The 22,997-nt window shown below is 37.3% G+C and overlaps 1 protein-coding gene across 3 annotated transcripts in view; it reads left to right on the top strand.

Moving 5' to 3' along the window:
- The window catches only part of LOC134678673 (carboxyl-terminal PDZ ligand of neuronal nitric oxide synthase protein), a 151,175-nt gene that overhangs the window by 88,352 nt on the left and 39,826 nt on the right, over positions 1-22,997 (top strand). For 2 of the 3 annotated variants that reach the window (XM_063537320.1, XM_063537321.1), the window contains exon 4: positions 41-235. In XM_063537320.1, coding sequence (XP_063393390.1) covers positions 41-235 — 195 coding nt within the window. Of the gene's footprint in view, positions 1-40; positions 236-13,338; positions 14,238-22,997 lie in introns of those variants that run through there. The other variant, XM_063537319.1, reaches the window with a different exon arrangement.

The following is a 22,997-nucleotide window of genomic DNA, read 5'->3' on the forward strand; positions in this document are numbered from 1 at the left end:
CTGTATATTAATTTTTTTTTGTTCCCATTTTGTTGTGCAGAAAGGTTCGAAACTGTTCAGCCGCGGCAGCAAGAGCAGTGACGCGAGCATCGAGAGCATCGACATCATGCACCACCCCATCTACCGCATCTTCTACGTGTCACACGACAGCTCCGATCTCAAGATCTTCTCCTACATCGCGAGGGACGGAGCCACCAACCTCTTTAAGTGCAATGTCTTCAAAAGCAACAGAAAGGTAAGCAGTTCCTCATCTTTATAGCCGACGTCAAATTTATAACATGCCTTGGTACAATCAGCAGCAGAAGTTGCTAAGCGGGCGAGGTGTTCAAGATTATCTTGACACGCTCTTATTCTCTTAACAATAAAGTCGCGTCAAGATCATTTTGAACACTTCCCCCGCTTAGCAACTTCTGCTGCTGACTCTAAATAAATACTCGCCTCAGTATTCTGTAAATCATCAAATTCACGTTCTATTAAATAGTACCTTTTTAAATCTCATTGGCTGTTGTTCTCGCTGTACCTACTTTATTATACTTATAACTAATTACAGTTACTGAGCGATGTTTTGTAAAAATGCTGTCGTATTTAATACCCTGTAAGATAACTCACTCAAAATTACTATTACTGTACTTAGTTTTTTTTACCTTTTTTATACAGTCATTTATCACATCCAAAATATAAAATACAAACAAGACAATGGCTTAATGCATTTTAGAGTAGGGGCCACGTAAGAGCAGCCCTTTCGCGTGTGCTGTTTATGAAGATCGCAGAGCCTCGTAAAATGCGGCCCGGCGATAAACCGCAGCTGTCGTATCACAAACAATATGTGGGAATCACCACTTTTTCAACAAACCCCCGCGCACTTACGAACTGAATGGACGCAGTAAAAGGGTAAAGTAACCCATCGCTCGAAGACATTACTCAGACGTGTTGCGTTGCGAAAACAATGTCGATGAGAATGGACTCGGGTGAATCCAGGGATTGTGTCGGGTTAGGCCGTCACGTCCGTCCTTTTAGGTTATTCGGGATTTCTCGTGTGGCGCATGGAGCCCCCTGTGTTTGTTTCTGCTCTGCGGGCGGATTTTTGAAATTCGGCCGCTTGATTTCGTGTATTTCGTTTAATAATGTCTCCAATACTAGGCATTTAAATTCTACTAATAGAACAGCAGTTGAGTGTGTAGCGAACTCTATCATAGGTACTTATTACTCTATACCATCCATCAAATACTTGGGGTTGGTCATTTATCATTTATTTGCTAGAACTTATCTTATTAATTCATCCGGATGCATAATTCGCGTTAATTCCTGGCTATCCGCTATCATTCCGATTTGCACAGCTTTCTTTCTCCCAGTGCGGCACGACGGCTATTCACCGACCCGTTTTGCCTGGTTTACATTCCGGATGCTCCATAGAACGCACATGCCGCTACGATATTTCTGCTTATTTTGCAGGCGTTATGTAGATCCAATATTATCTCACATTAGTTTCCACAGTATATAGCATATAATTTTTACGAGACGCCGACGCACTATTTTCTCGCACACCTAAAATACTATACCGCAAGATGAGCGCATACGGTCATTTAGTTGTTTCCAAGCTCACGATCTTTGCGCGCCTCAAAATTAACATAAAGGACGCAAATTGTACAGTAAATTATTAAGTTTATAAGCATTACCTAGGGCGTCGATAAGTCTAGTTATTTTTGTACACGGTGTAACATGAGGAAACCGAATAACTTCAACCACGCATTTCTGGGGTCAAAAGAAGGAAAAAATTAATATGAGTTTAGGTCATTTTCGCCAAAAAAATGTTTTCGTTTTGTTTATTCAGTTTTTTTTAATGTATTTGTACTTAAAAAATAAATGTTATTGGTAAACTTGTCACGTAAAATTGATTTTTACATTTTTCGTAAAACCTACTTTTTGCAAAGTTACTTGTCACTTTTTAACATCTAGGTATCAATAAGGATATTTAGTCTACGTCCCATAGCAGCAACATCACCCTCAAAAAGGCCCTTTACACTATGTAACAATAAAAACTTCATTTTTTTAAATTAATATTATCTCTGAAACTAGGCGAATTACATAAAAAGTTTATAGGACATTTTTGTCTCTAAATATGATCAGGAATAAGCTGTTAAAATTATTCGGGTTCCTCATGTTACACCGTGTATAATCTATCCAGCGCGAGTTAATCTGTAGGAATCCACCGGAAGTGTAATTATTTCCTACGGTATTGATTGGGGCTTGTCCGGCTCCGGGGACCCAGTGATACTTACCCGTCCTTTACACGGAAGGATACGAGTAGATATTTTATTAGTAAGGCCCACTTGCACCATTCCACTAACCCGGGGTTAACTTGTTAAACCTGGCGTTCCCATGGTTACCAGTACAATTTGATACTATGTTATCGGTTTAACCGCTTAATCCCGGGTTAGTGGAATGGTGCAAGTGGGCCTAAGAGGATTAATTATTATGTACTGGTATTTTGTACATACGAGTATATAAAATTTAATTATTATTCATTATTTCAATTCTTGACTGATACTGTAAATTATAACAAAAGTGGGACTGTATGTACCTATATATTTTTATATATTGATATTAATAGTTTTTTCAGACCTCCATAGCAGCTCCATATAGTAGTAATTATAATTTGTAGTCATAATTATGTATACAGGCGTATAAATAGGCGACTTCAATGAACATCAAACGCGAAAGCCTTCTGTGTTTTTACGTACGTTGACTTCATGCTCCTTCATTCACGTTAATAATATATTATGCAGATCTCGTAAACTTTTGTATCCAAGACGTTTCCATTTAACTTGGAAAAACAAAATTCATAAATAAGAAACGAGATTCAATAATACGCGATCCGATTTTATAATTAAGTAGCTAAGAACAAGTATGAATTCGCAAAGAAAAGTTCGAGTGGCCAAATGGAATTCAATGCAAGGTAATTTATTTCTCAAGTGTAAAAGTCTAAGAGAGAAGAGTCAATATTAGCCGAGCCACGGGGAATGGTTAGCCGCATGGAATTGCTTCTTCGTGAAGGTGTCCTTAGAGACCCTTTAGAGTGTATGAAATACTAAATGTGAACGACACAAAGGAATTTAATATCTACATAAGTTACATTACAAATTTCAGTAATAGAATGTCTATATTCGACCACTTCACTTACACGTGCAAGAAGGGCTTACTATAATAGATTGTTAACCAAGGGATGAAATTATGCCTTTCACCCGAGTTAAACACTCTACATTTTATTTCGAATACGGCGAAAGTAAAATGCCTGTGTTTTTTTAACTACTACTAAGTATAATTTTTTATAGTATTTTTGACTGTATTACTTTCAATTAAGAATTTAGGCAAAAATTCGTTATTTAAAATGCAATGGGGAGTCAAATATCAGAATGCAAATTTTATAAAAAATCCATTTATACCCAAATTTCAATTGCTTATCGTAAAAAAATAATAAAATCGTACTTGGAACCTAAAATGGTGCAGTGTAAGTAGAAATGTATCATTTTCTGGACACCTTTTAGAACAACAATAACCCACTTTCAGAGCATGAGAAATGAATTTTTTTTTTACTTAATATTGAAACAAATTTATTGAGCTGTGTATTTTGTGAGATAAGAGGGGATCTCGGGAAGAGACACAATTAAATTGAGCTCTTGTCGGTATTTCGCCTGTTAGATGCGAGTAAACGCTGGGAACAGTCGCGTGCGGCGCACACTGCACACGGTGGACCGCGCGACTTACGACGGCTTCTTCTATTTTTGATTTAATGCAGTTTGTTTTATTTGTTGTTCAAAAATTAAGTTCCTATTACGGTTCATTAGATTCAATTTCAATATACATAGCAAACAAAGGGACGAATGACAGTGTTACACGTTATTATAGATTATTAGTGGCTACTGAATCAGGATTCTGAAGGATCATACATATCTTATAATTTTTTCTCTTTTTTCATTACATGACCTATCCTATGTCTTAGCGCAGTTCTTGTTCTATTACTAAATAGCTAAGAAAAACAATAAATGAGATTGTATTAAGAACAACATTAAGTATATACTATAAGTTGCCCCACCACAAGCACAAGGTGTGAGATGACAGGAGAGTAGCCTTGACTTACGCTCCACGTCGTTCCTGGCGCACAAGTGGTTCAACGTGGAAACGCAGCAAGCGTGATAGGCATTTTTGCGTCGGGACCGACGCGGAGTGAGTTGTTTGAGCAGTTAGGTATATTTTATAGTTTATTTTAGCTATTGTCGAATTTAGTTGTTAGGTAGGTGTTTAATTTAATTAAGGATTTTAATTATTTTAAAGGATAAAGTATGTATTGTGTTTTTTTTTATTAATAAACTGGTATTGCGTAATAGCACAGAATAAATAACAGAAGACTCACTCTCTAACAAAGCGCGTCTGTTACGATCAGCACAGATATGGCCGCTAGGTGACGACAGCGCCACGCGCGGCTTATGGCTTTCCCCAAAATTGGGGTGGAACGGATGTACTTTTAGCTACCTGTAGCAAAGCGACGAAACCGCGGAGTGAGCCACGCCTATTGTTTAAAAATACATAGGACATATTATTGAACAAAGAATAAAGTATACTATAACTAGGTAGGCACTTAATGTTAAAAGTTTGCAGTGTACCTACACAATTTGCGAGAGACAAAGTGCCATTCGCTTCGCGTACCTAGTACGAGACACGAATTTGGACCATTACACAATAAAGGGAGTGGGAATTAGAAATTTCCACCACCCTCGAACGTAATTAACATAAACATCCTTTACATAACACATTTGCCTGGAGAATAACGAAGTGTAAACAGGAACAGTGTTCTAAGCTTTGGCATAATTATTATCTGCTCTGGCTCTAATTGTTTTTGTTTAGTATTTTAACCGGATTCAAATTGGCCCTAGGTATACTGGATGATTTTCTTGACGCGGTGTGAAATGAAGTAGGTAGGGGGGACTCACGGGCCAATCCGAATATGCACCTGACATATAACCAATATTTGAAATATATTGGTTATATTATGTCAGGTGCATGTTCGTAAAAATTATATAAGTTAACAGTCCTTCGCGTGGGCGTCTCGACCGCACTAATACATGTACGAACAAGTCAGAGCGAAGCGAATGCGAAAATGACAGCTAACTGGGTGCCTAGCCAAGAAAGCAATTGGGTAAACGATTGGCATCTTGACCGACCCTGGTATGATTCCAATATCATTCAAATATCGATCTGATGACGGGTGCACGTTCGAATTACTGCCGTATTCGAACCAATGTCACTTTTACATTAGATAGAGTAATATCTATTAGATGTGACTTGGATCTCTAAGTCATATCCTGTGGAAATCGTTCAAGAGTATCTCCAGAATCGCGCAAATTTCAAATTTGACAGGTTAGATCTTAAACATATCGTTATCGTATATTGGTTATGTCTAAAAGATATCTAATAGATGACTATTTCAAAATCCGAATCTGCATGGCCCTTAGTCTGTCAGATTGGCAGCTGCAATCGTAGCCTACGCCGTAGCAAGTAGCTTATAAAGGCGTAGAATTGAGTACTGAAAAACCGATAAAGCGGTAGGCTACCGCATACATAAATACTTACCACTGAATTCTGACTCTCAGACCAATTTTAACGTGCACTGGTATCAAACCGATATTAGAATGATATTGGAATCATATCGGTCAGCTGTCAGTCCTCTTAATATACCTACTTATTTATACTCGTAATATCTACCTTTATAGCGATAATGGCCGTTCTAAGGAACCGACGCGAAATCTTGGCTGGTTATAAATAAAATGTTAATTTCGGTCCGTGCTGATGTCACAATAATAATTTCCAATTATTTATGATTAGGTCTTGTCACATGAAAGATAATAAAGTAATGATCAAAGAACTCGTTTCTATTATATCTCTATGTACCTAAATGTAACGTCGATTTAAATAAGGATTCCATAATACAGCTGAGTTATTTTTGACTCAAATACGCGAAGCTAAAGAGGAGGAATTTTTAAGTATGATATCGGCACTACTTTGAAAAGGCTTGTACTGTCAATCAAAAGAAAAAAACCTGGTATTTGTATGGAATGCATACAGAGTTACTGTCTTTCAACTTTGAGTAGCAGTGCGAGATACGAGATTTTTTCATAGTAAAGACAGTATTATTATACCTCCAATAGGTTATATGTATGCATACCAAAAGATAAGCGCTTACCTTGTACAAATTGTACAAGTTTGCCTTTAGTCGCGCGTTTAACGAGTATAACAAAAAAATATTAGTAAATGCCTATGCGAAAATGAAACGGCCTGTAAGAGTGCAATCTGTTTTAATTAAATAGTATGTAAGTTTTTTAAGAGCCTTTAATAGCCTGACGCCTAAAGTACGCAATATACAGGGTGATTCATGAGACGTGAGCAGGACTAATCCTGCACACTCAGCAACTAATAATTGATCGATCACCGTCGTATTTAGGTGAAACAACCACACTTTTTCATATTTTTTAACTTTTTGGCGAGAGCAAATTTAATTCTCTACAATCATGGTCGCCCTACAAGACCTAATTAAAACATAAAACCTCTTTAACCGTAATGACGGCATTATGATTACGAAGAAAATAAACTGTCAAACTTGAGTGAGATACGAGTTTTCAAAAGTAACCAGACCGTGATGACATTCAATTTGACACAGAATATCGGTAGATTAGTATTCTAATTGTAGGGTGACCATGCATGTCGTAAATAAATTAATAACTTTTTTTTTCAACACGACTAGAAAATTAACGTTATCCTCACTAATACTGATACGAAACAGTTGCTTATAATTTACGAAATGCGCAGTGTTAGTCCTGCTCACGTCTCCTGAATCACCCTGTATAATACCTTTAAACGAGCTAGGTCTTTTCCCTGGGAAAACGCGCATTTTTGAGTTTTAATATGTTTTCCTAGCAAAGCTCCCTCCGTTTCCCAGATATTATATTCTTACATTCATTCACTTTCACTAAGTGACAAATGTCGCGGATATTGTTGATGTCACTAAATTTCGCGTGACACATCTGCGGCAGCAATATCCGGTGCGATCGACCGATATTGCGGAATTTCCCTAGTTGTATCCGGCAACATGGCATGACAAGTGTCGGAGGCCAATTCGAACATTTGATATCAAATCGATAGGTATGTTATTTATCATTTGCGCGTTTATTTCTCTCGAATTTGTCCGTACATGTGCGACTGAGACACACGGGCGAATGATAACTGACATCATTTAGATATCAAGTACAAGTGCGTTAGAATTGGCCTCTCGGTACCGACGTTCGACTAACCGAGAAAACCGAAAATCGATATTTCTCCATCTTCCTCTCTATCGCTCGAATATGCAAGAGCGAACAAAGAAAAATCGAATTTCTTTTGCGATACGACCTCTGTATCGTCTCGCGCGATGTTGCTAGATGCTAGACATGACGAGCCAAGTTTGGGAACGTTACAAAATAACACGTGTCGCGGAACAATTGTGCCGCTATCCTCTGCCGACCAGACATCAAAACTTACCAATATAAATCGCTGGCCCAATATTACAGAGTTCTATGTTACATTTTCAAGATAACAATGTTCAAATTTCAGTTCGATAAAAGTGAAAGTGGCCCTGTAATATTGGGCCAGCGAAATGCAATTTTGCTTTGTCAAAATAATGATCCAAATTAGAATGGAATGGGAAACCTTATAGGCCTCTGGGCGGTAGAGCCAGAGCTATAGGTAGTGAATATCTTGCTTTACTGAAAACGATCCACTACCGCCAGTGTAATTAATGAAGTGCAAGTGTCTACAGAGTGGCGTCGACGGAGTGTTCCCGAGTAATGGCCGGCCGTCGTCGGCTCGCCGGTTTGTTTATCGGTAAACTCTTAAATCAGAGTGCGAACACTACGCTGGCCCAATATTACACGGTTCTAGGTTTCACTTTTATCGAACTGAAATTTGAACATTGTCATAGTGGCATTAAGTCCAATTTCAAATGTCTTGTAAATGTAACATGGAACCCTGTAATATTAGGCCAGCGACTACTCCGCGCGCCTTGTCAATTTGCTGGCTGGAAAACGCTTGTTACGAAAAAATACGAAACTCCCTAAAACTCGTTGTTAGTTTCATCAGTTATCAACTATCGGTCTGATTCCAATTTTAATGAACGTCGAAAATTAAATGTCGATACGATATGTACATATAGGATCCGTCAGTTTTTATTAAATATTATCCACAAAAAATTGTAACGTTAAATGGTACCCTAATATTGGTTGGGTTATGTTGGTTTAAATTTATTTAAATAATAATACTTAATACATTTTAGGGAGGAGCACTTCATACTGTAAATGTAAACACAAGCTCATAAATAATACAGTACATGGTCATACATAAATTAGGTACTCTGAAAGGTCTCTTTTCGGTTAGTACTAGTTCGTTTTTTTTAGCATTAGAAAGAACTCCAGAGAAGCAAGCGTGCAGTTTTTATCAGGCTCTTTAATTGTTAATAATTATTGAATTATCTAATGTAGCATGGTCAATACATATAATTTACTTCAAATTATTACCGCTAAAAGTGCCGGATTTGGAACCACAAGCTTACTTCTGCGAAGTTCTTTCTAATGCTAAAAAAAACGGACTTATAAATGTGGCTTTTTTTGAGCAAAGGTATGGGTCTAAATCCGAAAGGTAATAAATTTGCCTCTGACAAAGGTATTCTTAAAAATAATTAAATTTTATATAATTCAGTATAAATAAGTAATAGATTATATGATCGGTATCCAGATCGGATGCTCCAGAGAGCACTTATATACGTACTTAAAAAAAAGCTTAATTTTGTCTTACTTCTAATCGGGAGCAGGATAAACTTCGGTGTTAAATCTTTAATCTTTAAATTACCAACTGTTGAATAATAAATTAAAAAACCGGCCAAGTGCGATCCGGACTCGCACACGAAGGGTTCGGTACCATTAAGCAAAAATTCGCAAAAAAAAAAACACGATTGTTGTATGGGTAGGGTTTCTGGTTTCTCGGCGTTTTTGATTTCTCGAGGCACGGGAATTCTCGACCAGGATTTCTCGAGTTTCTCGAGTATCTCGAGAAATTTTGAAAGTTATAAAAAACACCATGTTATTTTTTTTTTTTGCTTTTTTACAAATAAGACTCACGCGAATCTTAGGTGAGATCAATAATCAAACGTATGGTAAATTTTTAGTTACCATAAATTGCTCTTTTCAATAATCACTAATTCAACAACAAACAAAAACTATACTACTATAGGTTCAGGCGTGCGCGACGGCGATGTGATATGCTAATATAGTGTCTATCTTTATCTTGCCGTGTAGGATACATTTTTTAATTTGATGTGACAAACTTACAGAAATGTTACTACGTAATATTAATTCTTACTGAACGTAACAATGAAGCTGCTACAATTGAGATATTTTGCTAATAGGAATACATATATCGGGATTATTTAATAATTTATCAATAGTAATTTCGTTTTGAGGTTTTTGTTAATACATCCTAGGTCCTATATAGGCAATTCACTTTTGCATTAGAAAGAAGATACGAGATCTTGACGTCCTAATAAGAAGTTATGTATTAAAAACACTTTTGAAAAATAAATCACGGCAAATGTGTAACAATTAACAAATTATATACGATATTTTATATTATTTTGCTTTCATAAGTAATAGTAAAAAAAAAAATAGCGTTTTTCAGTAAAAACACACGTCATGAATGTCACGATAGTACAAAAGTTTCAAAACATGAAAATCGATTTAAGCCAGAACGCTAGGAGACGGATCAAGGCAGTTTTTTATTTGGTTGGTTAACTACCTAATAAATGGTTTAAGTACCTGAAAATGTAAAAAAAAAACATTGTTTTTACATTAATTTAACTACCTAAAAAAATACACTATAATATACACACCACGTGTTATACGCGTTTTCTTTTTATTACTTATCCAAGAGATTTATTTCTCGAGTTCTCGAGGCATAGAGAATTTTTTCCCGTCTCGACTTAGGACAAATTTCTCGAGATTTCCCGCCTCGAGAATTCTCGAGCAGAAACCCTATGTATGGGTTGTATGTACTTAAATATTTATTTTATTTTGTTTTTAGTATTTGTTGTTATAGCCGCAACAGAAGTACATCATATGTGAAAATTTCAACTGTCTAGTTATCACGATTCATTAGATACAGCCTGATATGGTGACAGACAGACGGATAAACAGACAGACAGACGGACAGTGGAGTCTTAGTAATAGGATCCCGTTTTTCCCTTTGGGGACAGAACCCTAAAAACACTGAAAAATTACTAGGTGCTCCACTGCAGGGATGTTGCGGATGCAGATTTTTTGACATCCGTGGATGCGGATGCGGATATTTAAAGCCTCACATCCGCGGATGCGGATGCGGATTCGGATGTCAAGATTTGGTACTTTAAAAACGTCAAATATTACATTTTTAGCATATTTTAAGCGGATGCGGATGCAGATGCGGATGTTGAAAATAATGCAGATGTTCCGCGGATGCGGATGCGAATATCCGTCATCCCTGCTCCACTGTTAGATTTAATTTTTTTGCAAGCGCACTCCAGTTTTTAATCTCAGATCTTTCACAAAGCCTTTGGCGAAAACAAAGACTCGAGTTAAAAAGTTACCTAAGGGTAGGAGAATAATCGAATCCTTGGAACTGACATTGAAAATATATTACCATCACCTAATTTAAAATTTAATCTGCTACCAATTTAACACTCCTTAATCTTTTAGTAAATTTTCTTAGAACCATATCATGTTTCTCGCCCAAAAAGCGGTTATGTTTTTCTTCTTTTAATATTTTAATATTCTTGGTCAAGCAAATCTATTCTTGTCAGTAGAAAAAGGCGCGAAATTCAGGCGATGCCGAATATGTCAGTTTGACATTGCTAAGGCAGTCGTGGTAAGGCTACTAGAGTATACATACACGAAAATGGAGCATTCCACGGGCTGTCCCGTACAAACGCATTTTATTTCCTATGTTGCGACTTTTTTTTGGCATTTAAAGCAATCGATTATTTGTCTGTGCATATTTTTGACTATTTGTCATAAAAAAGAAACTCTTATACCTGCAAATCTTCAGAAAATTCGCGTTTGTACGGGACAAACGGTAGACGATTTCATGGAATGCCCCAAATGTAACTTTAGTGAGTTCCTAGTGAGTTTCATTAGTTCGGTTACGCCATTGTTTATAGACAATAATAAATCACCGATTCCTCTTCGAACTCGACTTTTATAATCAATTACCGGTCTCGATCATCGTTCCTGAATGCCATAAATATCCTAGCTACACTTTTTAGAATCTTGAATTCTGTTTGAATAGGTAATAGTTTACAGTACATGTTACTCATAGATTATGTTGGATCTGGGGTGGGTATGTAGTGCAAATACTTTGTATAATGTACACTCGGTTGCAATTGGAACATAAGAAAGAAATGTCAAGTAATAGGTACCTACGTGGCTTTTTTGCCCGAACCCCGTTGTTTGGCATAATTATTGAAAGTCATAATGTAGTGATTGTCAGATTATCTTTAGTCATGATTCTGAAACCGTTAACTCTTCAGGCTATTCGTCAGGTTATCCTATAGATAGGTTAGGTTATGAGGACAAACAATACCTAATGACTGAAAACTTTATTGGTAACAAAATAGACCCTTTTTGCCAATATAATTATTATTGCGGAAATCCATTTAGGATTAGATTACGCACGAATACGAATGTTAAAATAGGTGTAACCACCTATGAAAGCAAATTTTAATTTCAACCCGTGTTGAATGATCCGTATCATGTTTTATTCGTTCCGCTCGAATGATCCGTTTTCGCCTTAATGTGTAAATTATTCTTGGTACATATTACATGAAAATAATTTATTTTAATCGGTGTTAAGCTTTCCCCTGTTATTTTCATTGCTTATTTATTACAACCCATTGCCTCCAATGAATTTTGAGATGTGTGTAAAGTTACATACTGATTAAATCCATACCTAATTGACATTAATGAAACCGATGCCATTCATTTACGTCAGTTCATTTCATTGAGACGATGAACTCGTTAAGCAACGTGAAACACAGACGGCACAGACCTACGGTTTATTTGGAGCATTCCACGGGCTGTCCCGTACAAACGAATATTATTTCCTGTGTTGCGACTTTTTTTTGGGCATTTAAAGCAGGCGATTATTGTTCTCTGCATATTTTTGACCACTTGTCATAGAAGAGGAAACTCTTATACTTACCTGCAATTCTTCAGAAAATACGCGTTTGTACGGGACAAACGGTAGACAATTTCATGGAATGCTCCATTTGTGCTTGAATAAAATACAAACACCAAATAAGAGCGACTTCGAGTTTCAGGGAAACCGACGTAGTGATGAACTTACCTAACTTACCTAATCTCGCGCAATCAATGGCATCACACGTTCTGGTAAGAGGTAGTTGCACGTACCGATTTTATCGAGCTAGTCGCAGGATTCATTTGTAAATAAGAGTTCGGTAAGCACGTGGAAATAGCACCTAACTTCAGAAGACAAAATAAATAGAAGTTGCGTTTGATTCCGTTTGGATCTAATTGCGTAACAAACTACCTGACAAGGGTTATAATAGTATTACGAGCCACAACGCTGAATGGGAGCAACGAGCAACTATGTATAGGCATTATTAATATATCTGATGCCAATACTCGAAGTTACAGCTCCTATGTTTGTTTGGCTGAGTGAAACGCAAAATGTCTTCACGTCTGCCAATAGTCTGTAGTTTAAACATACAAATTAAATGTGATGTTGAAAATTGTAATGGGTTTTCTTTGGCTTAAAATTGTTTGCGTCAGTTATAAATATTCAATGAAATATATTTTCTTGGAAAAAGTTATCATGAGCTATTTAAGGTACAGGTGAAAAGGCTTTTCAATCCTTATTACGGCTCCGTGATAACATTAATGTATCTTCTATGATTGTATAAATTGGTTTTAATATAAGATATCTGTACTTTGGAATAGATAAAGTTATTTTCAACAACAAAGACCAAGTACTATATACATATAATATCGCGTTACCGTGAGAATTTGTTTCTAAACATTATTATAGGTAATAGTCGCTGAGAATTCTCCAAAGTTTAAAAGCGCGAAAGTAAATCTCAAAAAAGTTTTTCATTTGTCGACTTGGGAAATTTTAACTTCAATCAAAAGTCGTAATCTGTTTAAAGCTATAATTTGGGAGAGATATTTGAGAAGGGGGAGAAAATAATGAAACTCGATCAATCACTTTCAACTAGTTAACGATTTTGGGTTAACTTAATCAGTTTATCAATAACTATGACAGAAGTGTACCGCCGCATTACGCGGACGTGTTTATTTGCGGTGCAACTACAGGCGCGAGCGCAACCACGTTGCCGCTACTTCAGTAGGCCCGCGAGGAGCCGATCGAAACGCGCGTGGCTACCGCGCGCATCCAGGCAATCTATTCACTCGTACACATCTCGTACTGGTTGACCAGCAGTTGTCAATAGCGACATGGCGCATAACCCTGAGCATGGTAAACAAAGACGAAATGACCACATGCTAAAAAAATTACCCACAGAAGTACTATTGAAAGCAAGAAGTACACTGTTTTCGCTGAGTGGCGCTCTAAAATCTAAACAAGATCACAATACAACGACGTTGAAACATGAATCAAAGAACAAAAAGGTCCAGAACTTGAAAAATAGTCGATCAGAACCAGAATTTAGAGAATTACACTCTAACAGGCGAAGGAGCCGCGCCGACGGTGTTGGCGCTCCTAAAGATTATGCAGGTGCGAGGCCGAGACCGAAATCAGTAGGCCCCATGAAATTATATGACAATGAAGAGGAAATTCAAGGAATAAGTGAACATAAAGAAACGCCATCGCGATTGAGACAGTTCGATTCCACGGAAGACGTGTGTGTTCAGTCCCGACTTGTGATACCAGTTATTGATAGATTCGGTAGTCAAGAGATACAAGACACTAGTGAAAGACCTCGAAAAAAACTCTCATTTCGTGAACCGGAAATAGTTCCCAGTGGTATTCTTACATTAGGTAGATCAAACAAACATATGGGTGTCAATAGTCTAACTCGCAAACCCAACAGATTATCTTTGCGCGCCGAAGTGCATTCTTCAAGCTTGAATGGTCTTGATTCGGATTTGGAGGTGAGAATTTTAATTTAGTTTAATATTTTCTGGAAAAAAGTGTCAGGTAATGGGTGGTAATAGTATCTACCTAAAAAGAAAAGCACAACATAAATTATTGATCATTTTTTATTGTCTCCCCCCTTAGAGGGATCAAGGGGGGGAGGCCTTTGCCCAGCAATGGGACACCGTATAGGCTTATGATAACAATAATTTTATTGTCTATTATATTTTTGCTTCCTCTAGCCGCCCAGAGGCCTATATATAGTCTCCCGTTCCATTCTAATTTGAATATTTATTTTGACAAATCAAAATTGCATTTGTAGTGGTAAGTTTTGATATCTTGGCGGCTAGAGGTTATTGGTATTGAATGGATATGACAACACAAAAATATCCATTTACGTCCAGTAATTTGAACTTAGTGGTAATCAGGTATATTTCATAGATTGTTCCGTTGCCGGTCGGCAACCTAATCCATCTGTACTTCCAACCCAGAGGGGTAAAATTTGGACTACTTACTCCAGTTTTCTCACGATGTTTTCCATGACCGAAAAACAGTTAAACATATCACATTATATTAATACAAGAAATGAAAAGCAATGTACGATCCGGAGTTCCAACCCACGAATATGTGGGTTGAATCTTTCTCGTGTAAAATTGTTTCCAAATATTTAATAAATATTCCAAATAATAAACTCTCCTCTTGACCTTTCGTGTTTTAAAAGTCACAATTAATTTAAACCTTTCACAGACAAGTTTGCGAAACACGTGGTCGTTAACACCCAGATTTTCAGCGACAGCGACACTTTATTATGATGAATATTTTCTAGTTTTGCCCTTGCACGAGCAAGGTCGCGTCTCCATTCTAACTCCATGGGAGAATTGACCCGCTGCACATAAAATGGAATTGAATCTGTCTAAGGTATCGCAAGCGAGGATGTGTGAATGAAGCTTTGAAGCTCCAACAGTTAGCGAGCCAACGACATCGACACTCAGTCATGTCGGTGTCACGCCGGAGCGTTGCCTCACGTTTATTTTGACTCGCCTTGCCCGCATCCAAGGATTACGCTTTGCGGAAACGACAATTTTTTATAAATGTCTCTAGTAACATTTTACGCATTTATTCCACTCGGTCTTACGTCAAAAGCAACATTTCCGTCGTCGGTCCCATTTATTATCTGGAAATCTTTAGCTAACTATGTGTTATGAGAGATATTTTGGAACTGCCGCGAACGTGTGAAATTGCGCTTTAGAGTCGTTACTGAAACCGCGTCTCGGCATCATTAATTCTGTCGGTGTGTTTTGTTTACGTTGAACACAAAAAATCAACACAAGTGCTAATGTAGTGAGATCGAAATGGTGTTGCCAAGTCGACCATTGAAGACGGACGTTTTCAGACCCGACTCCGGTGTCTGCCTATCAATAGCTTACGCTTTGTTCCTATCCATTCTCAATATAAGTTTGGAATTATTTATATCTATGGTAGTGGCATCCTTCAACTATTTTTTTTAATATCGCTATAGTTGAATTGACTTTCAGTTTTGGATAGCAATTAATCTTGCATAGATTTGGTTCGTTTAGGACAAAATTGTCAAAAATTATTTACCTTCTCCATTGGGCACTAAAGGATTGAGCCACAAAAGTAGGTAAAATTAGTTAGTATACCTACTAATTAACCCATTCACTGCTAATCCCGACACATTGTCGTTACGACTTACAGAGCCAGTGCTCTACAGCACGTAGCAATCTAGAGGTTAGGACCTATATATATATATATTTATGTCTTAGCCTGTAGATTATAGTACAAGTGTAGATTGTAGTGCAATGACCGAGCTGAACGTTAAATACAACCGATGATAGTTATAGGTATTCGGATTTGAATAAAACTTTTAAATAAATTTCGGTTAGTTCTTGTCATACATAATTCTTGCGGTGATGTTCATATGACTGTTTCTTAAAGTACTGATAATAACACGCGCTTAGTTGTTTTTTGTTACACATATAAGAACCCATAATTATTAGTTAGACGGCAGCTATTATGTATAAGGTATACATATGTAGGTAATCAGCAACAAAATATAAGGCCAGTTTTACATTGCATACGATGAGCACGCTCACTAGTTGCATATTATACCGACGTACAGCGCGATGCAGGTTTGACTTTCGCGCCAAATGCCTCATTAAATCTGTCAGCCGTTCACTGCTTTAAACACGCCTAGTACAAATCATTTCTCATATTTACTTTTGTCACGGTTTACTTCAGATTTCCCCGCTCAAAAGTCCCACAGTTAGCTCAATAAGGCTTGTGTTGTAGGTACTAGACGACGATATAATATAATATACACATATACAGGGTGATTCAGGAGACGTGAGCAGGACTAACACTGCGCATTTCGTAAATTATAAGCAACTGTTTCCTATCAGTATTAGTGAGGTTAACGTTAATTTTCTAGTCGTGTTGAAAAAAAAGTTATTAATTTATTTACAACATGGGTGGTCACCCTAACATTAGAATACTAAACTAACGCTATTCAGTGTCAAATTGAATGTCATCACTGTCATCACGGTCTGGTTACTTTTGAAAACTCGTATCTCACTCAGGTTTGACATTTATTTTCTTCGTAAAAGAGGTTTTATGTTAATTAATTAGGTCTTGTAGGGTGACCATGATTGTAGAGAATTAAATTTGCCCTCATCAAAAAGTTGAAAAATAGGAAAAAGTGTGGTTGTTTTACCTAAATACGACGGTGATCGATCAATTATCAGTTACTGAGTGTGCAGGATGAGTCCTGCTCACGTCTCATGAATCACCCTGTATATAAATACACACATAGAATACATCCATAACTCAGGAACGAATACTTATTTGTGATGAACACACAAATAAATGCCCTTACCAGGATTCGAACCCGGGACCTCCTGTTTCGTAGGCAGGGTCACTACCGACTAGGCAAAGAGGCCGTTAAATAGCACAGGCCTTTATTGTATATAATATTTATTATGTATCGAAATACATTGTGAAAATCTACTTCACGGCTGAGTTATTGCTTGAGTAGTAGATATAAATAATCATAATGTACATAATGTTGTAAGCATTCAATTGGGCATGCAACACCTGCAGAAACGTCGTAGAGAAATCAGCTAGGGAAGTAATACATTATTTAGGCCGTCATTTTGTTACATTATTTTACAGTAAGTAGGTACATATGGTGCTATGTACTTTCCCGCACTAGTAAGATAATTAGCACATTACATGATTATGTCTACAAATTAAAGGGCCATATGTACCTACCTACTACTACTACTGTAAAACGTAGTACGAGACATGTGTACGACGTGTCCCTTCGGTCGTATTTTTTTAATTTATCGTCACTAGTTGCGAATTTTCTATTTTTCGTACTTGTATCGTAATCTACTTACTATTATTAGTCTTAATATATTATATGTATGGTTTTTCATTGTGACAAACTTATTTAATAATACATTTAGAAATTTGAAGTTTAATGGTGATAATTAGATTCGACTTTGAATCAATGGGCAAGTTAGCCCCGCTGCATGTAAGGACAAAAAATCATTCATTGCTTCTTTTGCAAAGAAACTGTCTTCAAAAACACATTTTCTTCTAGGATAGGGATTTACCGTGTTCCATCCACATAGGGGTCTTACATTAGCTACACTTTTTTACAAAAACATTTTATTATCGGAGCACTCGTAAACCCGCGCGTGCGCCTTTACGACGGGTACGCCGCGCCGCAGCACGTACGGAAGCTCTCCTCCACAGTGTTGCCAACTTGGCATAAATGATGCCAAATCTGGCATATTTTCACTCGCTTTGGCACCAAAATTTTCCATTTAGCATCTGGCATATTTTTTAGCATAATTTAGTCTAAGCCAAATTTGCACCAACTTGGCAGCGACAATATGCGCCATCGCCTTATGTGGTTCATATTTTCGCATGAATTTTGACTTTTGTTGGCGGAACGGACGAATGTGTAATTTAGCAAATAATTTCAGTTAAATTTCGTGGATTTGACATATTTGAGTTCCGTTTTGCAGATTTGATCAGACAAATTAAATTTGAACTGTCTTTTACTGAATATTTTTAGACACCATATTATTTTAAATGTTAAATTCAAGTGACATTTTAGCATTTTTTTTAGCATGTTTAAAAAAAACTGTGGCATAATTTTAGCATAATCTAGAATTCTAGACATTAGTCTACCATTTTTTCAAAATCCGAGTTGGCATACTGCTCCTCCACCACGGCACCGGCATTTCTTTGACCCCACTATGACGGCTACAGGAATAGAATGATGTCGTGTACGACGAGAGGAGCCAACTATGATTGACGCAGAGGCTATTCAATCTGATTATATTGATTATAATGTTTGTTTACGGATGGATTATGCTACAGATTTTTATTTTATTATTTGTGTCATTTCCTATGATGAAACTTATGACAGTGGCAAAGAACGCATGTAAACGTATTTTTTTTTTGACATTTTGTTAATCTTGTGAAATTAATGTGTTGATTTATTTGACTTAATTTCAAAACGAGCACCTTTAATTCAGTTTTACCATCCCAAAACCTACCTGGCAACGGGAATGCAGTCATTTTTAGCCACCCTGTATAATGGCTAAGCTAAGTGCACTAAGTTTACTAATAGACGGAGATTAAAGCAGCCTTGTAATTTATATTGTACTTCTAGGTAGCTTCCTCCGCCCACGCGGGCCCCTAAATAATTAAAACTTAGCCAAGGCGGGTTCCTGTTTACTAACAACTTGAGGAAAGCTAAACTTTATTCGTGACATCCCTCATCTACCCCCAAACTAACGTCGATTCCTATTAGAAAGTTCGATTGATCGTTTCTCGTTAATAGGCACTTCACTTCATAAGTCACTAGTGATCCAAAGGACTCGAGCCTTTTAGCTCTTTTTTTAGGGCTCGCCTCATATCTTGACGCCTAAAAGGCTAAAAGCCTATTTGCATCATCATCATCATATCAGCCATAAGACGTCCACTGCTGAACATAGGCCTCCCCCTTATGATGGGGGGGTGAATGCCATAATCGCCACGCTAGGCAGGCGGGTTGGCGATCGCAGTCGAGCCTATTTTACTAATTAAATAGAAAAGGCTTTTAGCCTTTTAGTCGTCATAAGATGTGACGAGCCCTAAAAAAAGAGATAAAAAGCTCGAGTATTTTGGATCACTATAAGTCACACGGTATCTTAATGATAAATTATTTATGAAAAATATCGACTTGTAGTGTAACATGATTGATTTTTTTTAAATAAAAATGATAAGTTATCTGGAACAAAACAATTAGTAGAAGTATTAATTGAATCATTTGGTGTGTTTTGGTATTAAACTTCTCACCATTTAGAGAGTGGCGGCAGAATAACATGAGAATTTTAAATAAAAAATGACACTATAAGGTTCATATCAATGCCCATGATATAATATTGTCGTGAGCGTAACTGGTCTATGGACAAGAAAACTGCGTCACCTACACTTTAAATAGGGGTATTTTCGCTGAATTTATCGCTAGGAAATAGTTAATTAAGGATTAAATAACAGTTCAGAACCAATGGTTTAATGCAAATACGATACGATTTTCCTAATAGGGTTACTCAACTTTTTTAGTGTCACTCGCTGCCATGGTTACGATTAGTTGTCCAGGTGACAAATTAAAAGACTCTTGAAATCCTTATTCTATGGCATTTAAACATGCATTTTAGTGGTAGCTATAACCACTTTCCATAATAAGAGCGGCATACAACAATAAAGGAACGAAATACATCGAAAAAAGTGTGCCAGTATTGTCCCTTGGACAAACGGGACTGGATAACAACACAAAAGAGTAGATTCACCCAAAGATAAAAAGCTAAGCAGTTTTTCGTTCTTGCCATATTGTATACCACTGCTGGGCCTCTTCTATCAATTATTGAACCGATTCTTTCAACCAATATTATAAGTGTAAATGATTTATTAAAGTACCTAAAGCTTAATTAGTCTTTCTTAAAATTGACACTTTTTTATATAATAATATATAAAATTAGAAATATATATATAAAAAAGTAAGTAAAATGGGTCCATGCCATTTGTAAACTGACGTTATGTCATTTATGGAGTTATGTACGTTATGGAGGAATAAACTTCTAAACAACCCAATAACCAAACATTCCAAGTTTCAATAAACCTTCATTTAAAAACTGTTTATCGGAATGCATTTAATGGAGAATACTTTATTATTCACCGGCAGTCTTATTGTGACATAAAAAATGTACAACCGGGGCACAAGAGGAGCGATGGAGGTTTACATTCACTTTACGAATTTCTTTTCTTTTCCTTCTCATCTAGGTATTCATTTTTGTCTGTAGGTAACAATTACTTACCTACATGTAAAATAAATTTCATGACGTACGGTTCAATACCCACAACAATATATCATAGAGCATTTATTCAACGGAAAAAATGTCTACGACGAATGAATAGATCAAAGAAGTTTATTCCTGTCTCATAGTTGTGTGGGTACTACGTGTAGGGTCTTTCCGAAGTCGTGCTTCGCGATAAGTGCCGTTTTGTAGAAATGCATGCGCGAGGAGGCAGCGTATCTCGCTGATCTCTGGCCGCCAGCCAAGGACGTGGTCCGCGGCTAGCGATCCCAGCCCGGACTCCTGTTCCCATTACAATACTGGCTTCTATCATATTACACACTTACGTAGATACCCAATGACCGCGCGATGGTGCGATCCACAGAGATAGTGTCGGGTAGTTATGCTGAGCAGTGGTGAATACCAGAATTCAATTTAATATTATTTATGGAACTATTTCTTCTACTGCAAACGAGCCGAATTGATTGCAGATCTGTAAAATCCGTAATAACGACGAATGTTTTTGAAATGAAATAATAGGACATCTAATTAACACATGGGAATATTATCTTATTAATTTAATAATGTATCTATGTGGTAGTATTAACAAACGCTTGTCTCATTAAACAAAAATTAACCCTTTGTACACACACCCACACACACACACACACACACACACTTACACACGCACGCACGCACCTTCTCTTCTTCTCTCTTCTTTTTTTAATTTTTACTTATACAGAATTTTTCAAGACTTTTATGATAGATTGAAGAACGTTCCAATAAAAAAGGATGGAAAAAAATATGCGGGAAAAATTTCTGAATCGAAAAGATACGTATACTTTATAACATATGTTGTTGCATAGATTTGTTTCTAATTTATGATATATTGTAAAGCAAAAGTGAAGTTAGAGGAACTAGTGCAGGTGCGGTTATTAACTAATAGGTGTTGTTCACGGCCGCGAGACTTCAGAGGTTTTATTCCTGCCACTTGCCAAGTCCGGGCTGTCGAGTGTTAATACTGGCCGGTATAATTTACTCTCCGATTACGAATAACTTACTCTCTGAAGACAGCGCGCAGCCAAACCTTCGTGCTGGAACCGCAGCCCCAGCACCCAAAATACTGCCCGCAAGTAGAGATGGGCGGCGGGTAAATACCCGGGGTAGATATCGGGTATTTATCGGGTATTTACCCAATCTACCCGGTATTTACCTTTTCTACCCAAATGAGTGGGTATAAATAAAAGTTGGAAACGGAGTAGTAAATTGAATGGAGATATTGCAAATAACAGTTTTTTTGATACTCATGTAGTTATATAAAACGTATAATATTTGTATTGACTAAGAAAATTGACAAATGTTTAATATCTTAAACATACGTTCTACAATACGTGTGTTTGTCACTCTACTCCTCCTAAACGGCTGGAATGATAACGATAAAATTGTGTGTGTATATTTCAATGGGTTCCTGAAGGGTTGGGAAAAACAATTAAACCCGGTAGGTGGCGCTGCTATCGGTATATAGCCAAATTCGATTTACTGAAACCGATTTGGGTGAAATTTTGTGTATATGACTATTATATATGTATATTTCAACGGGTATCTGGATGGTTTGAAAAACTATTAGACCCGGTAGGTGGCGTTGCTGTCGGTATATCACCTAATATTAAATTACTGACTGAAACTGATTTGGATGAAATTTTGTGTATATATTTCAACCGGTACCTGGATTGTTTGAAAACACTATTGGACCCGGTAGGTGGCGCTGCTGTTGGTATATCACCTAATATTATTTACTGAAACCGATTTGGATGAAATTTTGTGTAAGTATATTTCAACCGGTACCTGAATTGTTTAAAAACACTATTGGCTACATATATACCGATAGCAGTGCCACCTACTGGGTCATATTGTGTTTTCATCATCATCATCATCATCATCAGCCTACTCTCGTCCACTGCTGGACGTTGAGCACGATTTGCGGCAACTTTGATCCAGCTCTTGCTGGCCACCTTGCGAAGATCATCGCTCCATCTAGTCTGAGAGCGTCCTACTCTACGTTTGCCGATGCGCGGTCTCCACTCGAGAACTCGTCTGCCCCAACGGTTATCGGTTCTACGGCTAATATGACCGGCCCACTGCCAGCTTGCTAATCCGGTGGGCTATGTCGACGACTTTAGTTCTCTGACGGATGACTTCATTTCAAATACGATCCCTCAGAGAGACTCCGAGCATAGCCCTTTCCATTGCTCGCTGAGCGACTTTGAATTTATGGACTGACCCTACCGTGAGTGTCCACGTTTCGACTCCGTATGTCATCACGGGTAGGACCCACTGATTGAAGACTTTTGTCTTCAGACTCTGTGGGATTGACGACGTGAAGACGTGACGACGTGAAGCTTCCCA

The sequence above is a fragment of the Cydia fagiglandana genome, chromosome Z (genome assembly GCF_963556715.1).
Source record: "Cydia fagiglandana chromosome Z, ilCydFagi1.1, whole genome shotgun sequence".
Taxonomy (NCBI): Eukaryota; Metazoa; Arthropoda; class Insecta; order Lepidoptera; family Tortricidae; genus Cydia; species Cydia fagiglandana.